General features: G+C 37.1%; 1 protein-coding gene across 7 annotated transcripts in view; it reads left to right on the top strand.

Annotated features, from left to right (window-relative positions):
* The window catches only part of lrch3 (leucine-rich repeats and calponin homology (CH) domain containing 3), a 73,629-nt gene that overhangs the window by 27,441 nt on the left and 23,261 nt on the right, over nt 1-22,927 (top strand). For 3 of the 7 annotated variants that reach the window (XM_067419933.1, XM_067419937.1, XM_067419932.1), the window contains exons 3-18: nt 4,115-4,241; nt 4,339-4,444; nt 4,524-4,660; nt 8,979-9,088; nt 9,901-9,994; nt 10,117-10,237; nt 10,336-10,481; nt 10,565-10,641; nt 11,263-11,302; nt 11,386-11,526; nt 13,587-13,634; nt 13,765-13,818; nt 14,244-14,324; nt 14,925-14,996; nt 18,992-19,025; nt 19,140-19,253. In XM_067419933.1, the coding sequence (XP_067276034.1) occupies nt 4,115-4,241; nt 4,339-4,444; nt 4,524-4,660; nt 8,979-9,088; nt 9,901-9,994; nt 10,117-10,237; nt 10,336-10,481; nt 10,565-10,641; nt 11,263-11,302; nt 11,386-11,526; nt 13,587-13,634; nt 13,765-13,818; nt 14,244-14,324; nt 14,925-14,996; nt 18,992-19,025; nt 19,140-19,253 (1,502 nt within the window). The remainder of the gene's footprint in view (nt 1-4,114; nt 4,242-4,338; nt 4,445-4,523; nt 4,661-8,978; nt 9,089-9,900; nt 9,995-10,116; nt 10,238-10,335; nt 10,482-10,564; nt 10,642-11,262; nt 11,303-11,385; nt 11,527-13,586; nt 13,635-13,764; nt 13,819-14,243; nt 14,325-14,924; nt 14,997-18,991; nt 19,026-19,139; nt 19,254-22,927) is intronic. The other 4 variants (XM_067419934.1, XM_067419935.1, XM_067419936.1 and 1 more) reach the window with 4 other exon arrangements.

Below are 22,927 nucleotides of genomic sequence, written 5' to 3'. Positions count from 1 at the left end.
TCTCTATCGAGCTTCCAACCATCTAACAATCTAGTTGGAGCATCAACTAGTCTTAAATCTAGTTTTTGTGACGGCTATGCCAGCATGAGAGTGATAGAAAGGAACTGAGACGTGTCAACATTCAAGTACTGTAAAAGTGCAGAAATGCAGTATTTTGTGCATAAACTTCAACAGATAAACATGTTAGCTGTAATGTAACAAAAGGGATGTAAATATGGATTCTTATTCTCAATATTTTTTTAATCCATGCTGTTTTCTGTTACTGCCTGAAGCACAGCCATCCATAATCGCAGCAAGATTTGTACTTAATTGTCACCTTTAAAATGTCACTTTTAATGTGTTTGTTAATTTTAGTAAACAATTAAGAAACTTTTAGCTTTCAAATTTTTTCATGTTTATCACGAAATACAAGCAATACATGTGGTTTTAGTGCTCTTTAATGGATTAGTTTCTCTTCAAAATAAAAAATATACTTTTGATATTTCTAATGATATTTTTATCGTACCCCCATCTAATCCAATATGTTAATTTCTTTCTTTATTCAGTCTAAAATAAATAATTTTTGAGGGAAACATTCCAGGATTTTTTTTCACATAATGGTGTTTAATTAGAGTCAACTGGTTGAAGGTCCAAATCAATGCAGTTTCAAAGCCCTTCGAAGGCCTTTAGAGGGTCTGCGCGATCTCAGACGAGGAATAGGGTCTTATCTAGTGAAATAAAAAAAAATGTATATACTTTTTAACCTAAATTGCTCCTCTTGTGCTGCTCTGCGACATGCCAGTGATCGAAAAGGGTGCACTAGACGTTTACAAAGCGCACGTGCAAAGACACACAAACGCCCATAAGCAAAAAAATAAAAACGATGTTGGAAGATTTTGACGTTGAAAATTGAGTATTTTTGGTAAAGAGCATTTGTATTCATTCTCGCACGTTCGCTTGGGCCGGTATTTCCGCCTATGCCTAGTGTGGCATTTAACACGATTGCGCAATCACTAGCAGGTCGCAGAGCAGGGCAAGATGAGCAATTTAGGTTAAAGTATATAAAAAAATTATTTATTTTTTTAAATAACCAATGGTTTCATTATATAAGACCCTATTCCTCATCTGGGATCACACAGAGCCTGTGAAGCCCTTCGAAACTGGATTGATTTGGACCTTTAGCCAGTTGGTTGCAATCGAAAACTATTATGTGGTGAAAAATCTAGAAATATTTTCCTCAAAAAACTTTGACTGAAGAGAGAAAGTAAAATGGTGAGTAAAATATCAGGACATTTTCATTTTGCAGTGAAATAATCCTTTTCAATTAGCAAAAAAACGTTCAAGTAGCATTTCAACCTTTGAAATAGCTTGTGTAAAACGGTCATTTTACTTGAAGTCAAATTTACCTCAGAAAAGCCATTCAGTGATCATAAACTTGTGAGTCAGCTAGAAAATGAACTATAGAAATGGGCATTTGGGTAAATACAGTGAGGAAAATAAGTATTTGAACACCCTGCCATTTTGCAAGTTCTCCCACTTAGAAATCATGGAGGGGGAGGGTTCTGAAATTGTCATCGTAGGTACATGTCCACTGTGCGAGACATAATCTAATAAAAAAGTCCAGAAATCACAATGTATGATTTTTCTAAACTATTTATTTGTTTGATACACCTGCAAATAAGTATTTGAATACCTGAGAAAATCAATTATTTATTTCAATTATATATATATTTTTATAATTGACAGACATTTTTATAATTGACAATTTTTATTATATTACAAAAATAATATAAACATTATTTTTATAATTTTTAAAAATATATTTTTTTTAATGATAATATTTGGTACAGTAGCCTTTGTTTACAATTACAGAGGTCAAACGTTTCCTGTAGTTTTTCACCAGGTTTGCACACACTGCAGGAGGGATTTTGGCCCACTCCTCCACAGAGATCTTCTCTAGATCAGTCAGGTTTCTGACCTGTCGCTGAGAAACACGGAGTTTGAGCTTCCGCCAAAGATTCACTTTTGGGTTTAGGTCTGGAGACTGGCTAGGCCACGGCAGAACCTTGATATGCTTCTTACAGAGACACTCCTTGGTTATCCTAGCTGTGTGCTTCAGGTCATTGTCATGTTGGAAGTCCCAGCCTCTACCCATCTCCAATGCTCTAACTGAGGGAAGGGAGGTTGTTCCCCAAAATCTTGCAATACATGGCCCCGGTCATCCTGTCCTTAATACAGTGCAGTCGACCTGTCCCATGTGTGCAGAAAAACACCCCCAAAGCATGATGCTACCACCCCCATGCTTCACAGTAGGTATGGTGTTCTTGGGATGGTACTCATCATTCTTCTTCCTCCAAACACATTTGGTGGAATTATGACCAATAAGTTCTATGTTGGTCTAATCTGACCACATAACTTTCTCCCATGACTCCTGGATCATCCAAATGGTCATTGGCAAACTTAAGACGGGTCTGGACACGTGCTGTTTTAAGCAGGGGAAACCTTCCATGCCATGCATGATTTCAAAACATGACGTCTTGGTGTATTGGCAACAGTAACCTTGGAAACGGTGGTCCCAGCTCTTGTCAGGTCATTGACAATCATGTTTAGCTTTTTCCATTTTCTAATGTTTGCTCCAACAGTGGACCTTTTTTCACCAAGCTGCTTGGCAATTTCCCAGTAGCCCTTTCCAGCCTTGTGGATGTGTACCATTTTGTCTCTAGTGTCCTTAGACAGCTCTTTTGCAATGACGCGTCACCATGGAAATGCCGCCCCCCTCTCTCAATATAGTTCCCACGTCCTGGTAGTGTGTGCGCACTGGCTTTAGCGGTGTATTCAAGGTTACTCTTAAAACTGATATTTGTTGTGACTGCCAAAGTTGTATGCAGGGTGAGCGCGGAGAGGGGAAATCTATATTGTCTATATCGTTGCTTTTTTCGATAGTAATATCTTAAAAGTTCATATCTAGATATAGATACGATAATGATATATCGTTCAGCCCTAACCGTATGCAGTTCTCAAGTTGGAAAATCAATACAGTTCCTGCTTTAAGTGAATCTTCGTTTCCAGGACGTTCACAAGATGGATGAAAATGCTGATGCTGTAAAAGTAGGGCAGCTGTGACAACACAACAAAATTAAAACACATTTATTCTTTATGGCTCTTAAAGGGATACTCCACCTCTTTTTCATATTAAACTATGTTATTCCCTTAACTAAGACGAGTTGATACATACCTCTTTCGTCTCATTGCTTGCACTTAAGCGCTATTTTGATACCACTTAGCTTAGCCCACTAAGCCCAGTTCATTCATTAGGTACCAAACAGAGATCAAGTTAGAAGCCACCGAACACCTCCACGTTTTCTCTATATAAATACAGTTACACGAATAGCTGAACAACCAAGTATGGTGACACAAAATAAAACATGGTGCTTTTCTAAGCGGATTAGAAAGGATAACTATAATGTCTGGCGGGATAGCACTTTTGAGAGTACTTCAACTCGGGGCAGTAAAAAGTCACGCCTGAAACTTCGTCTACCCCTATTGACTGAAATGAGAGGGGGAGGGGGAGATCTGAGGGAGGATTTTCAGGCGTGACTTTTTACTGCCTGAATTTATTATTTATTTACTTTTTACTATTTTTTTTTTACTTTTAAGCTCATCCTTTAAAAAAAAAACGTGGTGGCTATTTTTCCCTCTTATAGGAGCTAATGGCTCCTATAAATGGCTCCTGCTCATGTTATTTTGATTACTGGTTGCCAGGCAAGTTTAAAAGGGTTAGTTTACACAAAAATGAAAATTATCTTATCAATTACTCTCCTGTCATCCTGTTGGTGTTTATCTAAAAAAAAGTAATATACAGCAGGGATGGCATGAGTTAAGGATGAGAGAATTTTCATTTTTGGGTGAATCATTCCATATATATTTTTGTACATAATATTTATAATTGATGTAATTTAAGCTTTATTTAAATGTTTATAGTTTTAATTAATAATAAACAACATGCTTATAATCACTTCAAACTCTTTAGCAACTTAGAACTCTTTCACAGGAAAGTATCACTGAAGTGTTCCTAAATCTATTTTTTTGGGGCACTGTATGTTTTATTTCCATGATTTTCATTTTCTCTCTGCAGTCGGAACCAGTTGTCTACGCTCCCCGCTCATTTGTGCCGACTGCCGCTCAAAGTTCTGATTGCTTGCAATAATAAGCTGGTATCCCTGCCAGAGGATCTGGGCAAACTCAGACAGCTCACTGAACTGGTGTGTGTGGACCAGCACTTTCTTGAACTGCAGTTTATCTTCACATCTTTTCTCACTCATGCACATTACTCATTAACTTTTTCTGTCTCTCTTTAAGGACGTCAGCTGTAATGAGATCCAGACTCTTCCTCCACAGATCGGTCAGCTGGAAACTCTACGTGACCTCAACATCCGCAGAAACCACCTCGTTCGCCTGCCTCCTGGTATGAAACGCAGCACCTGCAGATGAGTGACGTTTTTTAGTAGATGTTTTGTGTCATTTCTCTGTTGATTGTTTTTCAGAGTTGGCTGAGCTGCCGTTGGTCCGGCTGGATTTTTCCTGTAACAAGGTAACGACAATCCCTGTATGCTACCGCAATCTCAGACACCTTCAGAGCATTATTCTGGACAACAATCCTCTGCAAAGCCCACCTGCACAGGTAACACGTGTTCCTGTTTTGATTCATGTTAAACACTGCGGAAAATAATTTTGATCCCCTGGTGATTTTGTAAGTTTTCCACTTACAAATAAATGAACGGTCTATAATTTTTATGGTAGGTTTATTATAAAGGATAGAGACAGAATATCAACCTAAAAATCCAGAAAAAACACGTTATATAAAGGTTATGAAATGTATTTGCATTTCAGTAAGTGAAATAAGTATTTAATCCCCAAGCAAAACTATGACTAAGTATTTGGTGGAGAAAGTGTTTGTTGGCAAGCACAGAGGAAAGACATTTCTTGTAGTTGGTCACCAGGCTTGCACACATCTCAGGAGGGATTTTAGTCCACTCCTATTTACAGATCCTCTCTAAGTCCTTAATTTTTCTTGGCTGTCGCCTGGCAACTTGAACTTTCAGCTTCCTCCACAGATTTTCTATAGGATTAAGGTCTGGAGGTTGGCTAGGAGACTCATTGACCTTAAAAGGTTAGTCCACCCAAAAATGAAAATTATGTCATTAATGACTCGCCCTCATGTCGTTTCACAGTTATAAGACCTCTGTTCATCTTGGCTACACAGTTTAAGATAATTTATTTTTAGTCTGAGAGCTTTCTGTCCCTCCATTGAAAATGGGTTCATGGTATACTGTCCATATCCAGAAAGGTAATAAAAACATCATCAAAGTAGTCCAGACACATATTTTGTGGAATTGTGTTCTGAAGATGAATGAAGGTCTTACAGGTGTGGAACAACATGAGGGTCATTAATGACATAATTTTCATTTTTGGGTAAACTAACCCTTTAATATGCATCTTCTTGAGGCACTCCTTTGTTGCCTTGGCAGTATGTTTTGGGTCATTGTCATGCTGGAATACCCATGCACGACCCATCTTCAGTCTTCTGGCTGAGGGAAGGAGGTTTTTGTCCAAAATTTTGTGGTGCAAGGCCCTGTCTATCAGCCCCTCAATGTGGCCAAGTCGTCCTATACCCTTAGCAGAGTCCCCAAAGCATAATGTTTCCACCTGTGTGCTTGAATGTAGGGATGGTGATCTTTTGGTCATTCTCATAGTCAGCATAGTAGCTCGTCCTGGGTCCACATTTCATTCAGTAACATTAGGCAGTTTTGATTCATATCCTGTTTATTGACGATGATCACATTATTTACTTATGCTTATGATTACATGCAATCGTCGGTTTCACTGCGTCTTACTCGTGTGTGTGTTCCGATGGTGAAAACATGGAAACCCGGAAAATTCCATTATTGTCCTCGAAGCATTTTCTCACAAATAACGGAAATTTCTGTGTTTGGCAGGGAAAGAGTTAACAAGCTCCTCCCATGTAGTTCTTGGCTGATACTTCGCCTTTCTCAAGCTCATCCTTACCCCATGAGGCAAAATCTTGCATGGAGCTCCAGACCAAGGGCTATTGATGGTTATTTTCCATTTCTTCCTTTTCCAAATAATCACACTAACATTAGTGTGTGTTAGTCCAGTGTTCTCCTTCCCACCAACCTTCTTGCTTATGGTCTTGTTAGTCCATTTCAGCCTTGTGCAGGTCTACAATCCTGTCCTTGATGTCCTCTGACTGCTCTTTGGTCTTGCCCATAGTTGTGGTTAGGTTGGAATGAAATGTACAAATTCTGTGGAGAGGTGACTTTTTTTTACAAATAACAAGCTGATATTACATATTTTCTTCTTAAAGGGGTGATGAATTGAGAAATCAAATTTCCCTTGAGTTTTTGATATATAAAAGGTCATGGTAATATAAGAATATCCTGTAAGTTTCAGAGCTGAAAACTTCCTTTTTAGTCAAAGAAAAGCTTTTATAGACACCAGGCTCAGTAAACGGTCCGGTGCTTCATACTTACGTCATTGTGCTACGAAACACCGCCTCTACAGAATCTCTAGTGCATCTAATCCAGTAGCCTCGCCCACCGACTCATGGAGAGCTTGTGCTAGCTGTTCAACAACAATAAACATAAAGTGACCTGACTAATCTGTGTTTTACATGGGGACATAATCAATCTGTTGGAGGCAGAATGTTTGTGGTGTTTATGTTGATATTCTGTCTCTAGCCATTATAATAAACCTACCATAAAAAATATAAACCCTTTATTTCTTACAAAATCAGCAGGGGATCACAATTATTTCCCCCACTGTAATGTGGCAACATTATAAAATGTGTATTGGTACAGATTTTGCTATATCGTGTATATAATGATATGTAAATATATATGTAGCACGGCAATATTGACACCAGGGTTTCTCAAAGTCTACATTCAAAGGTCCACATCTAAATTTTCATCAATGTCAAAGGTCTGGAACAATTCATTATTACAAAACTTGTTTTTAATTAACATGCATTACAAATCAACACTCAGGCCTGTCACACTCACAAAAACACATTTTGCTGGTCGATAAATTGGCTAATAATTTATTGCAATAAACGATAATATTGTCATTCTGAGACCATTTTCATCTAAAATAATGATAATGGCTTAATAATGTAGGGGAAAACAAATTTCAATTTCAAGGTCAAACTTTTATTTCTAAAGACCATTTAACACTGAAAACAGAAAACATTTTAAATATCCACAATAAATGAACAAAACAACCAAAAGCAATGGACTATAAATACCAAACTAAATATACATACATACATACAAAATATTTAATTTGTTACATTTATATAGCACTTTTATGGGTCCTCAAAGGGCTTTACAAGGAAAGAGGGAATCTTTTCAACCGCCACCAATGGATGGAAACTGCAGCAGATGATTGTTTTAGGTGCATATTAGGGGCGCCACTGTTCACAAAACCCATGGTTTAGTTTCGTATCACAGTTTTAGGGTCACGGTTTTCGGTTCTGTGCAGTTCTTGTTGTTTTTATTCTTTTAATTGTCAACACAGAAATGTACTTATACATATGACGTATAGCTTAATTATCCACAATTTAGGATACAGTATTAAAAAAAAAAAAATCATGTAATCATGCACAAATTGAACTTGACTTGACCATCTCTGAGGAAAGGTAGGTGAGATTTTGATATAGCAAGAGAGAAGACATTGATGACATGCTTTTCATTTATTTGGCAAAAAAGTAGATTGTGTATTGCTATATCTACAGGAACTTTGTGCCTTTTTAGCACACAAAGATTGGACTAAAGAATTAACTTGCATTTATCCAACTGCTAACTTCAGTGTAGCTTTAAGCCTGGTTTATACTCGACGAACATGAGGGTGACTTCAACGCGGAGTGTGCGAGACCCCGTTTTGCTTGGCGGTGTGCACGTCAAATTTTGTAACTTTGCATGCGGAAGAAGCACAAGTTCCAGGCGAATCTGGCCGAGCATGACGTCTCATCACTGGTCTGCGCGTCGAGTATAGACACCTCCCCAAAACGGACGAGGCGTGCGTGCAGTCAGCGAGAGAGACGAGAAAAACTAAATGGAAATTATCGCCTAATTAAACACTTTTCTTTTCCTGGAAACTGAAGCATCCTCCTCACCTCCTCACCATCAAAACCCTCACTGAGGTGAAAGTGTGCGATTACCCCGCGGCCCATTGGATATGCTCACTGGATGTCAGGACAATAATGTCACACAGAAAAACTTTAAATGTCTCGCCTTCACTTTTATTTAAGACCACATCCAAAAAGACAAAACAAAACTAATGAGTTATAAGTTTGACATGCGTTAATCAAAGTAGGAAATCCAAATTTTTTAATGCCTTGCACAATTAGTGCTCTTGAAAACAATCAATCAATCAATCAACTTTATTTATATAGTGCTTTTACAATCACGATTGTGTCAAAGTAGCTTCACAGTGTCAAACAGGATAATATTGTAACAAAATTAGATTTTGCTGTACAGTCGTACTGGAGAAAACAGTGATGTTATCAGCTTGAAATAAAAAATGTAGGCGGGTCCAGATTAAATACCCTGTTAAAATGTGTTTTAACAATTTAAAATTCCTAATTTAAATAATCCACACCCAAGTCATACATGGCTGGTTGAGTTGTGTTAGTAGTGTGTTGAAATCCACGGTTATGGTAAGAGGCATGACATTTCCCAAACATACTCGATGCGGTTGACCAGTCACAACACACTGGTCCAGCCGAATAAACAGTGTTACTGACAGTCTGGGAAGAGAGAGAGTGCAACAAAGTCAAATATGTGAAATACATTAATACAAAATGAATGTGTTTTTTGAACTTTCAAGTATAAAAACCTGTTCTAGTAAACACCAAAAACAAAATCAAGACTTCCACATCCTTAGGACCATGTTTATTGATGTGTTTCTGCATCTTCTTACAGATTTGTATAAAGGGAAAGATCCATATATTTAAATATTTGAACATGGAGGCATGTAAAGCAGCATCAGACCTTCCAGACTATGACAGAAGACCACTCCCCTTCGGATCCTGGTGAGAACACAGTTTATTTCTCTGGATTTTATGGCCGTAATGTGGATCAAACTTTGATGTGCTCCCTGGCTTTCAATCGCACCCACATAGAATTTGAGCCAGTGTTTATCAGCTGTATCTCTCAGCGGATACGCAGAACAGGGCGATTCTGCAGATTAGAAGGGAGGGAAAGGAAAAGACACAACCTGAATGAAAGATTGGATTGATTGGAATGAAGGTATGAAGAGAGGAGAGACTGCAGGAACACCGGATGAAGATAGATGATATATTGTGGACATTTTTTTGCTCTGTGATGATAAAAATGAAATAAAAAATGCCATAGATTTACACTAAAGGAGGGATCCAAGCCATATATAGAACAGAAGATCACAGAGACTTGAGAATCGGCTGCTTTGATTTGGCCCATTAAGAAACCACCCACAACGGTCTTATTATTTGATTACTTGATTATGTTTATGCGTGGTGGAAATGGAATTAAATAATAAAACAAAACACAACAGACTTTGACTGAAATAAGTACTTTTGCCTTTTAATTTCAAGCATAGAAACAAAGTTTACAGATAGATTAGAGAGTTGCCTTTCATTTGGGTCAGTAAGAAATGTAAAAAACACTTTAGCAACTGCATAGCAACACCCTGGTAAACACCACTCACATTTTCTACAGAAATTGTAAAATCTCTTGTTTTGTTTTATTTCATCTCTTGTAGGGTGATATGAGTGTTAGAAATAATTTTCTTATAAAAGTTATTTTTAAACATTTAGCATGGAGCAATATGATATGATGTTTCTCTCTCTGGTCTGTCTCCTCTCAGTGCAGAGGATTTGTATTCTGGTCGGCCGTATGGAGCTCTGGACTCTGGGTTTAACAGTGTGGACAGCGGAGACAAGAGATGGTCAGGAAATGAGGCAAGTGCTTTTTATGTCACTCAAACAAGAATCCAATTTATCCAACTCCATTATGTTTTGCTAATTTTATAAAATTTTAATTAAATCTAGTCTGCCTTTTTCCCATCTATCCCTTCTTAAAGCCTTCAGATGAGTTGTCAGACTTGCCTTTGAGAGTGGCAGAAATCACCAAAGAGCAAAGACAGAGAAGAGAACGAGAACGTGAGGATCATCGGATGGGGTCTCACGTGACCAATGGCACATGTGAGATGACAAATGCACTTATGAAATGTATCAATGTATTACAAAGATTTTTCCCATGGTTTAGTTGGCTTTAAGAACTTTATTGTCTCTTTCTGTAGTGGATGCAGAGATTGAACAGATAGACTTCATTGACAGCTGTACAGGGGATGATGATGAAGAGGATGGGAGGAGCCGTAGAGGGGCAGAGCCAGTCAGCCTCAGCTCTCAGTTTATGGCCTACATTGAAAGAAGAATCACCAGAGAGGTGCGTATTACTATTTAATAGCTGATCCCATCAGTTCTGATTTTGTTACAACAGGGTTTATAATAGCTTTACCTTGTTTCTAGGGTTCACCTGTGAAGACCAGCCCTTCCAGAGACAGAAGATCTGATGACCCAAGACGCCAAACCTCCTTACATAACCGGTACTGACCAAATTACAGTCATATAAATTGTATTTTATACTGTTATTAGGGGTGTAACAGTACACATATTCGTACCAAACCGTTTCGGTACAGGGCTTTTGGTTCGGTGCACTTGTGCCGAACCGTTTAGAATGCAATCTTGAACAGTTAACAGTTGGCTTGTTTTAAGCACAAACTTCAATCCGAGTTCCCATGCTAACATATTAAGTATTCAGTTCATTTTATCACAAAATTCAAACGGTAAATTTGTAGCTCTTTAATATGAGGTGACGTATCACAGTAGTATAGTTCAAATGGCGGATCGCAAGTGAATGCGATCAGTTCTGCTTAAAGAATAAAAATTAGTTAATATCTCTTTAAGGGGTCATATAATGGTACATGCACTTTTACAAGTTGATTGTACATTAAACATTTTATACATGTATACATTTATTAAATGTACATATAATATATATTATAAAATAAATCAAAATTGTTAAGTTTTGTATTTGTAATCATATGATGCAAAACAAAATAATAGTCAACAATACAACAATTTAATACAAACAATTATTTATTATTTAATAGAATAAAAAGAATAGTCATCCATGTTGTCACTAACAGTTGTTGTTTTCTCTCCAGCGGTGGGTCAGATACAGGGTCTTCATACGCTCATAACCAGGTAATAGTCCCTGTGCATACACACCCCATGATGCAGTGAATCAAAACAAAACCCTGTGGCTTTAGTCTGGTTTTGTCTATCAGCGGCCTGCTGGTGTGGGGTCAGGTTCTGGTGGCGGCGTGGAGAGAGTGAGGCGAGAAGCTCAGCTGGCAGCACTGCGGTACGAAGAAGAGAGACAGAAGACAAGATCAGTGCAAAGAGATACGGTTGTGAATTACGTCAAGGTACACTTACACAACGCAATTTATTATAAATGTATTTGCTAAATAGAGTGCTGAAGTGAAGACATATTTTTGTAGGCTGTAAATTAGCATCATCATGGTTCCCTTTGACAAAATCCCAGTACAATTTTGACATTGGCTTTTGGATTATTGCAGTAAATAAGGTCTGTGACAAACAAGTTTATGATTCTTACACATTTTGTTCATCATCATGATCTTCACAAATGAACACAATAATGTACGAGTTTTAAAGTCTAAATACATCTGCCAAAAAAAAGTTAAAGGTAGTCTATAAATTAACTACACCATATTCACACAACTTCAAAGTCTCCACTTAATGGGTTAGTTCACCTAAAAAATAAAATTGTCATAATTTACTCACCCTCATCATTCATCTTCAGCTACCACTTTGACATTTAAAAAAAGTTCATCAATAGATTGTAAAAATAATCCATATGAATTGAGCGGTTTAAGTCCAAATTTTCTGAAGAGACATGATCGCTTTATATTATGAACAATTTTAATTTAGGCCTTTATTCACGTGTAAACATTGAGCACTGCACACATCAGTTGTGGTAAACGGAAGCTCAAACACGTTCGCTTGATGTGCAAGAACCAATGAGGTTGGTAAAATGTAAAATGGATGTAAATACTAATACTTAACTGTTGCGCTGCACGTTTGAGCTTCTGCAAGAACTAATGCGGTTTATTCTTGTGTGTAACGTAGCACGATTCAGCTTCTGCAAGAACCAATGAGGTTTGTTCTCCCACAATGAGTTTTCAAGAATATTATCACTTCAAAATGTACTGTTTATATCCTTTTTGACCCCTGCAGAGCACCGTATGGCTGCACTTTACTGTAATTTGTATGCATTTTAAAGATCTAGACTTCTGAAATGCTGGCAAGTATTTACAAGGGCAATATATTCCATCACCACTAAAAATTTAAAAAGCATGTAAACATTTGAAATGGGCTGTTATTACGACAGCAATATGTTAAAATAACCAAGCAGCATTATGTTTACGTCATGTAAATAAGTGTATTAACTTATTTCCATGTGGAATAAAATGACATTTTTTATATACGAGTTTTATCACTGAGGTGGCATGCACATTTATTTTTGCGGATGTCCACATGAGAAACAATTACTGTCCGAATACGGCTTATGGGAGCAACAGAAGAAACATTCGGAAAAACTTTAATCATATAAAAGTGGAGAGAAAAATGGAATGTGTTGTGGAAGTACTAGGTACTTCTACTATATTGACTGGGTTAAATAGAATTCCATTACTAAAAATAACGAAGACTGAAACTTGACTAGACTAAAAAGAGTATGAACGTGACTAAAGCTAATAAAAACTAAAATGCTTGACACAAAGACTAGACTAAAATTAAAACAGGCCGCCAAAAGCAACACCAGTACCAAGCCAAAAATAAAGCGGGTGGCACACATGTACCTAACCTGGTGTATTTATACAGGAACAAAAACTAAAGCTGCGTTTCCACCGCAAGTACTTTCACTAGAACCTAGGGACTTAGGGGTGTTTTTTGATCGCAGGAACCGGGGTATAAATTAAGTTCCGGATAAAAATTTCCCCCTCAAAACAGCCCAGGAACTTTCGGGGGTTGGACTTGGGCGCTGAATATGCTGATTGGTTGAGTTCACGCAGCATTTTATTTCAACCTAAAAGTCTGTTGCAATGCAAGGTGTGGGGGATAAAAAGTTCCTGGGACTAACCAAAAACACTTTGACTTCAGGTTGATGTAACTTGCTTTTAGTTTTTGGCCTAGTAAGGCAAAATTTCAGTAGCCTAAAACAAAAATATGTTGTCCCTGCAGCGCTCTATAGTGATTAAATCTTGTTTTAGGCTGCGTACATATAATGTTAGTAAAAGTTAAAGCAATAATATAAAATTATGGATTTAACCTTTAACCTTTTACATTAAGATACAAGATGATGCTCTGAAGGGTGAAATTTGATCTTTAGCATCCAAAACTCCCAAAATATGTCCAGTGCTACCAACCATGATGGGAAGACAATTTTCTGGTTTTGTACTTTCAGCATAAATCAACTCAGAGCCCTACGAAGCTCAGTCCAACAGACAGTGAGGTGAGTCTCATCCTCAGATTTGCCCATTCACTTCCTCCCTATCCATCAGTTCATCCTGTTGTGTGTGTGAGAGTGAGTGAGTGAGTGAGCGAGCGACTCTGTAGTCATATGCATTACTGTCCCACCCCAGAGTCTGTACCCCTCCAGACGGTCCACTCACACTGATGACTCCGCCCTCTTCATGGTAAGAGCAATCTGCTCGGATCATGCGTCATTCTCCATCTCCTTTCTCACTGTGTTCACTTCCCTTAACAAATGTCAGTATTCGTCTTTAGAACTTTGCATAATGTATTAACATAATTTAAGGTTATTTCCATTCAAAACTGCTTTTCTGATCCGTTTGAACTGCTAACATGCTTTAAATGTGCACTCAGTAATTAGTATTTTTTTTTAACATACACAATATAATGTTTCATTTATTTATTTATTTTATAGTTATTACAATGTTTACTTACTGAATGCACCTTTAATTTTAGATCGGCTTTTCCCAGTGCGCATCTTTAACACGCTTGCCCTGCTTCTTTTTGCTTCCCTGTCTGTCCCCTTTACTTTCTGTCTCTCTACCTGTCTCTCTCTCTCGCTCTCTCATGTTGGTTCTGTCTGTGTTAGAGTGAGTTTGAGCCTCTACTGATATTTGAGATAGACACAGATACCAACACTATAAAGAAGAGGCCAGACCCTCACAAACAGGTGAAAGAGACACGTTTACCTGCTTTAAAAATGGGGATTTAGCATAAACTTGTTAATGTTAGTGGTGTTTGCTAAGTCAAGCATCACAATTAGTATTGCTTATAAGGCTTAGGAAAATTAATTAACCAAAACACTTTTGTATGTTGTAACACATCTCAGTTTCATTAGTAAATATCAAATAATACATAGTATTAAATAAATATTTATTTGTTTATTTGAAGCCTACAGATGATCTGCCTCCATTTTATTTCTGTAGATGCAAATAAGCTTATTTTGGATATTTCTTGATCATTTTACTCACAAATGTATATTAAACATTAATACTAATTTATTCATTAATATTGATTGGTTAATATGTATTTATTATATTATTACACACCTGATTTATGAACCCTTGAAGAAAACATTTAGCATTTTTAGAAGAAATGAAACCTGCATTACTGCTGTAATTGTTTTGAGTAATAAACAATGAAATCTTTAACTCTTCCAAAACACTTAAACTGTCTCAAACTTTCTATTTATTTCCTACGTTCCTTCTTTTTTTCCCCTCCTCGTTTTGTTTCATTTCTATCCTCTCCTCATTTCTTTGTGGTTGGCTAGTCTCTCTCTGCTGTGCCGCTGGATGGGTGTGTGTCTCCCACTTTATCCGTCGCCCCCTCCTGTACGCTGCAGGTACTGAACTGCAAGACCCTGGAGATGATCTGCCTCTGTCGTTTTATTTCTGTAGATGCAAATAAGCTGCCTGTGGATGTTTTCTGAAGATTTTACTCTCAAAAATTCACTACACAAAGATACTGTGGTTGCAATCTGATCTAACACCCTGTCCTAACCAAGTTTCATTGTGGAAATGATTCTGGGAAACTGTCATGTCATGCTTGTTTAAGACATGGTGTAAGATTTCAGCTGATTCGTGCACATATTTGTTTAGGCTTTGGAAGTTCTCACAAATAAAAACAGAATATTAAGTGAGGTCATCTGGGGGTGAATCTAGAAAAACTGCCAAGAGATATTGATTCCTGGAATATTAATTTCTGTTTGGAATTCACACCTAGATTTCACTTAAAGCGCATACCACAGATTAGGGGTGTAACGATACCCTCATGTCATGATTTCATTCATATCACGAAACTGAACTCACAATACAATATTATGATACTCCATGACATGTGGTAGAAGGTTACCACAAAAATTGCTGTTGATTAAAAAGCTACATTTGTTATTACATTGGATATTAATATATATTATAGTGGATATTAATAGGTTTGGACTTGGTGCTGGTAAGCCAATGCACAGGAAAATGGTGATACCAGAATAAAAATATATTTCTGATGCTTGAAAATTCAGAATTATTTTACACTATTTTATCCCTGACTAAATATTTTTAATATAATTTAGGCCACTTATTACTAATAACATTTGGCATTATCTGGACCCACAAATATTCCCCCATTACGTTGTAATACATTTAGGGTGCGTTCACACTTGTAGTTCATTTAGTTTGGTTCGTTTGGTCTGGACCAAAAAACAAAAACAAAACATATAGTCCTGGTCCGCTTAGCATTCACACTGGCATTTTTAACAACGAATCTAAAGTTACCGAACCAAAGGCACAGGGAGACGTTTACAACCTGATTGGTCAGCTTATGACGTAGGAGCTTGCTTACCGAACATTCAAAACAATGCTGTGTGCTGGATTAAATGCCATCATTTTATGCGTGTACAATATGGCGTTATTTTTACCGGCTGAGAACTCTTAAAGAGCTGATAAAATGTTCAAAACATTCAAAACAGCAGCAGTATTTCCTCCGTTATGTAGAAAAGAGACGGCTCTTATGCAAAAGAGAAGGCCGTTCTGTCGTCTGTACCTGCTAATAATGGGCAACACAGGTCCTTTGATGAGAAATAACCAGGTATGCTTTTTGTGCGTTTTTTCTAGCATTTTCGAAACATGCTCGTCGGACCAAGTATTGATGAGGCACTTCCTCGTTGCTCCACGTTTGCCCTCTAACTTTAAAGTTATTTATTTTGGATACACCGATCTTTCCGCGTCGCCAAATCAGCTGACTATATGGCAAGCCGTTTTAGCATTAAATACACCTTCGCATACTAGTCATAAATCAATTTTGACTAGTCATAATTCCAGTTCCAGATATCTCCTCTGCAATTTTGACTAGTCGTTATTGCACTTAAGATATCTACAATGTGATTGTGACTAGTCATAATATGGATTGAAGATATCTACAATGTTAATTTGACTAGTCATAATATACATTCAAGATATCTATAATGCTATTTTTACTAGTCATATTCTTCCATTGACTTCCATTGGAAAATATTTCCAGATATCTTCAAAGGAGTTTTGACTAGTAGAAATTGTAATTAAATATATCTATAATTGTTTTTATACTAGGCATAATTCTAAATAAAGATATCTCAAATTACAATTGTACTAGTCATAATTAAATTAGAGATATCTCTAACTGAATTATTACTAGTAAAAATTATAATTAGAGATATCTCTAACTGAATTATTACTAGTAAAAATTATAATTAGAGATATCTTTAATTCATCAATTTTAAAGATATCTAAAATACATATGTAGGTATCTGCAAATAATTTATTACTAGTCAAATTATAATTGATTATAATAATTGGATATCTTGAATTGGATTTTTGTCTAGGCAAAACTTAATACGAGATATCTTGAATTGTAATTCTTCCTAGTCAAAACTCATTTAAAGATATCTGCAATTTAATTATAGATATCTCTGTCTGATTTTTGACTAGAAAGATCTTTCTTTGGAGATATCTGCAATTAGCTTTCTGACTAGGAAGAATATAAAGAATATAAATGTAGATATCTGGAATTAACATTCTGACTAGTCAAAACTCCTTTATAGATATCTTAAACATGCATGCAAATATGCCTTAGCTAAGCCACACCTTAAACATTTTATTAACCAATCCTACCACGGAAACCGTTGTCATCTGCTATTTTGTTTAAGAATTGTATACAAAAAGTCCTGCGTCTTTGGTCATTTTAAGCTCCTTTATACAGAAGGAAATCAAACGTATGAAAATAAAAATGTACCTGGGACATGTGTAAAAGTGACATATAATATGCTGAGAAGATCAAGAAGGTCGTTGTCTTAATAAATAATTGTTGTCTTAAGTAATAAATAATGTTGAGATGTGCATGCTGTGGATTAAATTGTGTTAGTTTTTATTCCCAAAGGAACACATTTAAAGCTAAGCATTTGGCCTTATTTCTGGTGCAACATTACGTTATAATTTTAAAATAACTTTTCAACACACTGGTGCTCATCACTCAACACAGCAGAATATCACATCGCAGATCTTTTGCTATAATGCAATACACCACTCCCACCTTGTGGATTATTACCTTTATGACACGAGTAAACACAACGCAATATACTAATAAATGTAATGTCAATGTTATTAAAACATTTATTAACCTGTAATCTTTTTAAAATCATTCTTCAATTTTTTTGACTGGGTCTGCTGGACATTTAATCATATGCATCCAAATGTTGTCACTCGTTGATTATTGGTGGAAAATTTCCTCACGTCACAACCCTACACAACAGCAGATTTGACTAGGAGCAGGTACAATTTAGATATCTTAAAATAGAATTGTGACTAGTCGAAACTGAATTAGAGATATATCTAATTACCTTTGCATATGTGTGACGTGTCTATTGAACATATCTATGACGTCATTACAGATATCTTAAAAAGAGTTTTGACTAGTCACAATGTATTTAGAGATATCTCGAATCAGATTTCTTCTTAGTGCAATTATAATTGCAGATATCTCTAATTGTTATTCTGACTAGTCGAATTATAATTATCACTCGTCAAAATACAATTGTTACTATCTTTAAATATATTTATAGATAATCAGACAAAGGTTTAAATGCTAAAATGGCTTGTGATATGACTATGCGTGGCATCTTGTGACATTACATCCGGTTTTTGGTTCGTTTACATGTCTTTGTTCCGTGTTGCGTTCATATATCAATCAACCGCACCAGAGTTGATCCCATGTTTTTTGCGGCCTCGGTCCGCTTGTTTGGTGCGCACCAGGGTTCAGATGGCAGCGTTCACATATGTTTAAATTAATCGCACTAAATGAGCAATCGCACCAGGGTTCGTTTTAATCCAACCAAACATGACAAGTGTGAACGCCCCCTTATATTCAACATTATACACCGATAAGGCATAACATTATGACAGGTTCAAGTGAATAACACTGATTATCTCTTCATCATGGCACCTGATAGTGGGTGGGATATATTAGGCAGCAAGGGGTTTTCTCCAGTCTGAATAGATCCAAGGAAGAAACGGTGATAAACCACGACCAAGGCTCATTGATGCACGTGGGGAGTTTGTTTAAACGTTTGCTGTAAACAAAACAAAAAATTATCGTACAGTATATTATCATTTTGGGTGAACTATACAGTGCAGATCGTCACGATCCATGATACATATTGTTGCATTTTTGTAACGTTATGTTATAAAAATGCAACAATATTGTGACATGATATAATGTTACACCCCTACCAGTGTTCATAATCTGATATTTCAACTCATTTGACTTTTTCACTTCTTATTTTCTCTCCAATTCAACTCTAATCTTCGGTAGCAAGGTGAAGATTATGCCTCACTGTCACCCACTGGTATGTATTAGTTTAAATCATGAACTCTTATTCTCTCTTTCCTTACTGCTGTTTTTATATTATTTAATTATTTGTCCCACATCCCTTTTTGACGATTTTTTGCTTGTCTTGCAGCCCTCCAATCACCCACTTACCCCAGCCCTGCTGCCCTGTCCCCTTCCCGCGGCCTCAACCAGCGACCTGAGAGTTACCTGTTCCGCCTGAGTCAGCGAGAGGATAAAAAAAAAGGTTTGTTTACCTTATGCAGCTGATTGCTGCTTTGTAGGAAATGTGTGATGTCATGATTAAACATGATGCACATACAGTACCTTTATAAAGTCTGGGGTTGGTAAGATTTGTTATGCAAGTCTCTTCTGCTCACTGAGGATTTATTTGATTAAAAAATACAGAAAAACAGTAATATTGTGAAATATTTTTTATAATTTAAAAGTTTTAAAATTGTGATTTATTTCTATGATGGTAAAGCTGAATTTTCAGCATTTTTTCCTGCAGAAAATCATTCTAATATGCTTATTTGACCCTCAAGAAACATTTTCTTATTATAATCAATATTTTAAAAAAAGCAGTTGTTCTGCTTGATGTTTTTGGAAACCATGATACATTTTTATTTCTATTTGATGAATAGAAAATTCAGAAGAATTTATTTAAAGTAGAATATTTTGTAACAAATATCTTTACTGTTACTTTTAACAGTACTTTACTGTTACTTTTATATCTTTACTGTTACATTTAAAGGGTCATGAAACCCCAAAACACTTTTTTTGAGATGTAAACAGATATGTATAGGCTGCACATTATTGAAAACACTAAGGGTACTCATTAATGGTATTCATATGTGAAAATAGTTATTTTTGCATTTTTCAGAGCGATTTCTGTCTTCCGGTTTGAAAAGCTTAGTCGGAGCAACGTCACAAATGCTGACGTCGGCGCGGCCTTTTCAGCCCAAGTATGGGCTGCTGGGCACATGCTGACGTCGACCGCTCCGAGCGATTCTCGATATATATTCATGACATAAAGCTCATTCAGTCCAATCCCTGCGCTGTAGTATGCATACAAGATAATTTATTTAATATGCATGAGACAGTCACTTCTGTCAGGCTCGTCGTCTTCCATCATTATTGTACAGATATGGTGGGGAAGTTTTGGAAGCAGCGTGCGGAAAAGTCACGGAGAAAAGCTAGGCGTTGTGCTGATACGAAGTAACGTAAGGGCGCCGAGCGAGCTGTAACCGGCGCCGTCTGTGGAAGCCTTTGCTACAAAGGCTCGGTAAAGTAAAATTAACTTGAGCAATCGCACGCCGAACCTGCAAGCGTTGACTAACCCAATCTAATTTTTGTCAGGAGTGCAAAATAACTAATCTGTAGGATAATGAACAAAAGCCACGTCTTCTCCGTTTTATTTGTGGTCACAGCCATGCACTAAACCGCATGTGTTCGGGCTCTTAGTGAAACGTGCATATTTGGACAAATATAGATTTAGCTGCCGAGTGATAGACAGCGCGGATTCTTAGGGACACTAAACTTTTGAACGGTAGTGTACTTTTTGAAACAATGAAACAACAATAGAAATAAAAAAGCTGTTATATAATTTGACTGCCCACTCCCAGAATAAAGCATTGCAAATTAAGTGCTCAAATCACTGTCAGCATGTATATTTGAATATTTTGTAATAGACCTTTGAACAAAAACGTTTTTTTTGTTTTTTTTTTAAATTACTTATACTCAATAGTTTTGTATTTTAATGCTTAATCATTCTGCATCATTGTTTCATAACCCTCGTGAAAGAACAATGTTGTATCTATGCCGCCTTAACATTTATTTTCTTACACTGATTTATTCAAATTTTCTTTTGGCACATGTTGTTGTGATGTAATTCATCCCACAGCTGGTTGGTTTGTCTTGAACTTTTTTCAAGACAAACCAACCAGGATGGAAGGATTTTCCAATATGAGAAATACAGTACTTCAGCAGGGTTGCCAACTCTCACGCATTTGGCATGAGACACCTGGCTGCATTCAGGGTCTGTCACACGCTCTCACTCTGCCCAACTGAACCTCACATCAAATTGCCAAACCTGCTTTTGATATTAAACCATAGGCCGTAAAAAAATATGGACGACTCGACATCATCTGTTTCCGCTTGCCATATTTGAAGCTTTCCGGCGGGGTGCACGGCGCTGACATCTTGGGACCGAGTCTGCACAGTAGCGATTTCGGGACCGGAGTTGCGCAGTAGAGCACAGGAAGTAGAGCAGGAAGTACAGTCGCGATATCAAAAGCCCGCCCACACTCTCGCAGATGCAGAACAATTAATTATGTTGGTGTGAAATAAACAGTTATGGAAATGTAGAAATTAAAGCTAAAGCACCAATCTGCTCCCAAAAATTCTGAAATAAAGTCCGTTAGTGCCTCAGTGACAACTTCACTCAGAGAAGACGTCAGTCTCAGCTGTCAATCATGTCGTCACACCCCCCGTTTTTAAAGCATCAGATAACTAACTAAAACTAAATTTATTTTAAAAATGAACACTTGAAATGAAATCATCGTGATGATAACTGCCTTCAATGGCATAAACTAACTTAGGGGAATAAATATTTGAAGTGTAATTTTATTGTTTAGTTTGACTCGCGTCCATTAGAAAACACAGAGGGGCGGCTATACTGGGACCGGTCACCGGGGGGCGATCGAGGCGCGAAAGCTTCAGTATCTGAGAGGGAGACTGCAGGCTTGTATTAAACAAAGCTGAGCTTTTAATTTTTTTAATTTTTAATGCAAAATTCAAGCAATAAATTGAGTTTTGGCGCTAATGTGGCATAATGTTAAAGCCAGAGAGGCTTTGAAAAACGGAGTTGCGACATGCTCTTGTCTCCCGCCAGCGCACACAGTCACTTGGCTCATGGAGCGCTCAATACATCTAGCACTGTGTCAGTGCATTTGAATGGCTTAAGTAAATACACAACAGTTTCACTATACAGATGTTTGCAGCAAGTTTTGGTAAACAGTACAACATTGTGTTAGGCCTGAGACACTGAAAGCACGGTGTGAGCTTGACGTTTCTGTTGCATGTCAGCCGCAAGGCGGCTGCGTGGCGTTTTCTCTGTCTTTGCACGGCAAAAGTGTGTCTGAAGCGGCGCTGCTGCTGCTATTAATGTAAAGGAAAGCCCTATACTTCATGTTAAATATAAATATATTGCCTCTATTGAAACAGCAAAGACAACATCGGCAGTAGCCTATTAACCATACATATCTATGGTATTGACGGCAAAATAGGCTACAGAATATTTAATTCTGTATTGACAGGTTTAATATTTCAAGATCGATAATTATGTTGTTTTTTATTATTACAATTAGGCCTATATCTGCATTTATGTTAACCTAAAGACTTTCAAAAATGAAACTGTCATTTATTAATATGTATTAGTTTCAAAATGACATATAAACATCTTTTTCTATTCTATTTTGCCTGGAAACGCTTGCGTGTCTCGCGTGTCGCATGAAATATATGGCGTCTCTTCTATTTGAAGCATGCACGTGTTTTCCGTGCGTCTTGGACCGCATGTGTGACGCAGGCAGTTTGCAAGCTCTAACCGGTTAACATAGGAGCCGAAATAAAAACGGACACGCCACGCACCCGAGACGCTCACGGCACGCTTGCAGTGTGTCCCAGGCCTTGGTGTGCCTTGATTATTTAGTGAACCATATTTACAGGTAGGGTTGGGCATCGTTTTGATTTGAACGATTCTGATTCCGATTCCGATTCTTACTTTCGATTCCGGTTCTTTTCGATTCTCGATTCCGATTCTTTGAGGGGTGGAGTCAAAACATGTCACATCGATATTCAATGCTATTTTCAATACCACGGGGGAAAAACGCTGCATATACTGTCAACTAGATATTTTTTATA

This window comes from Pseudorasbora parva, chromosome 16 (assembly GCF_024679245.1).
Source record: "Pseudorasbora parva isolate DD20220531a chromosome 16, ASM2467924v1, whole genome shotgun sequence".
In the NCBI taxonomy this organism is placed as follows: Eukaryota; Metazoa; Chordata; class Actinopteri; order Cypriniformes; family Gobionidae; genus Pseudorasbora; species Pseudorasbora parva.
Note: the sequence above shows the minus strand (reverse complement) of the source record. Positions and strands in the feature narration are given on the sequence as shown.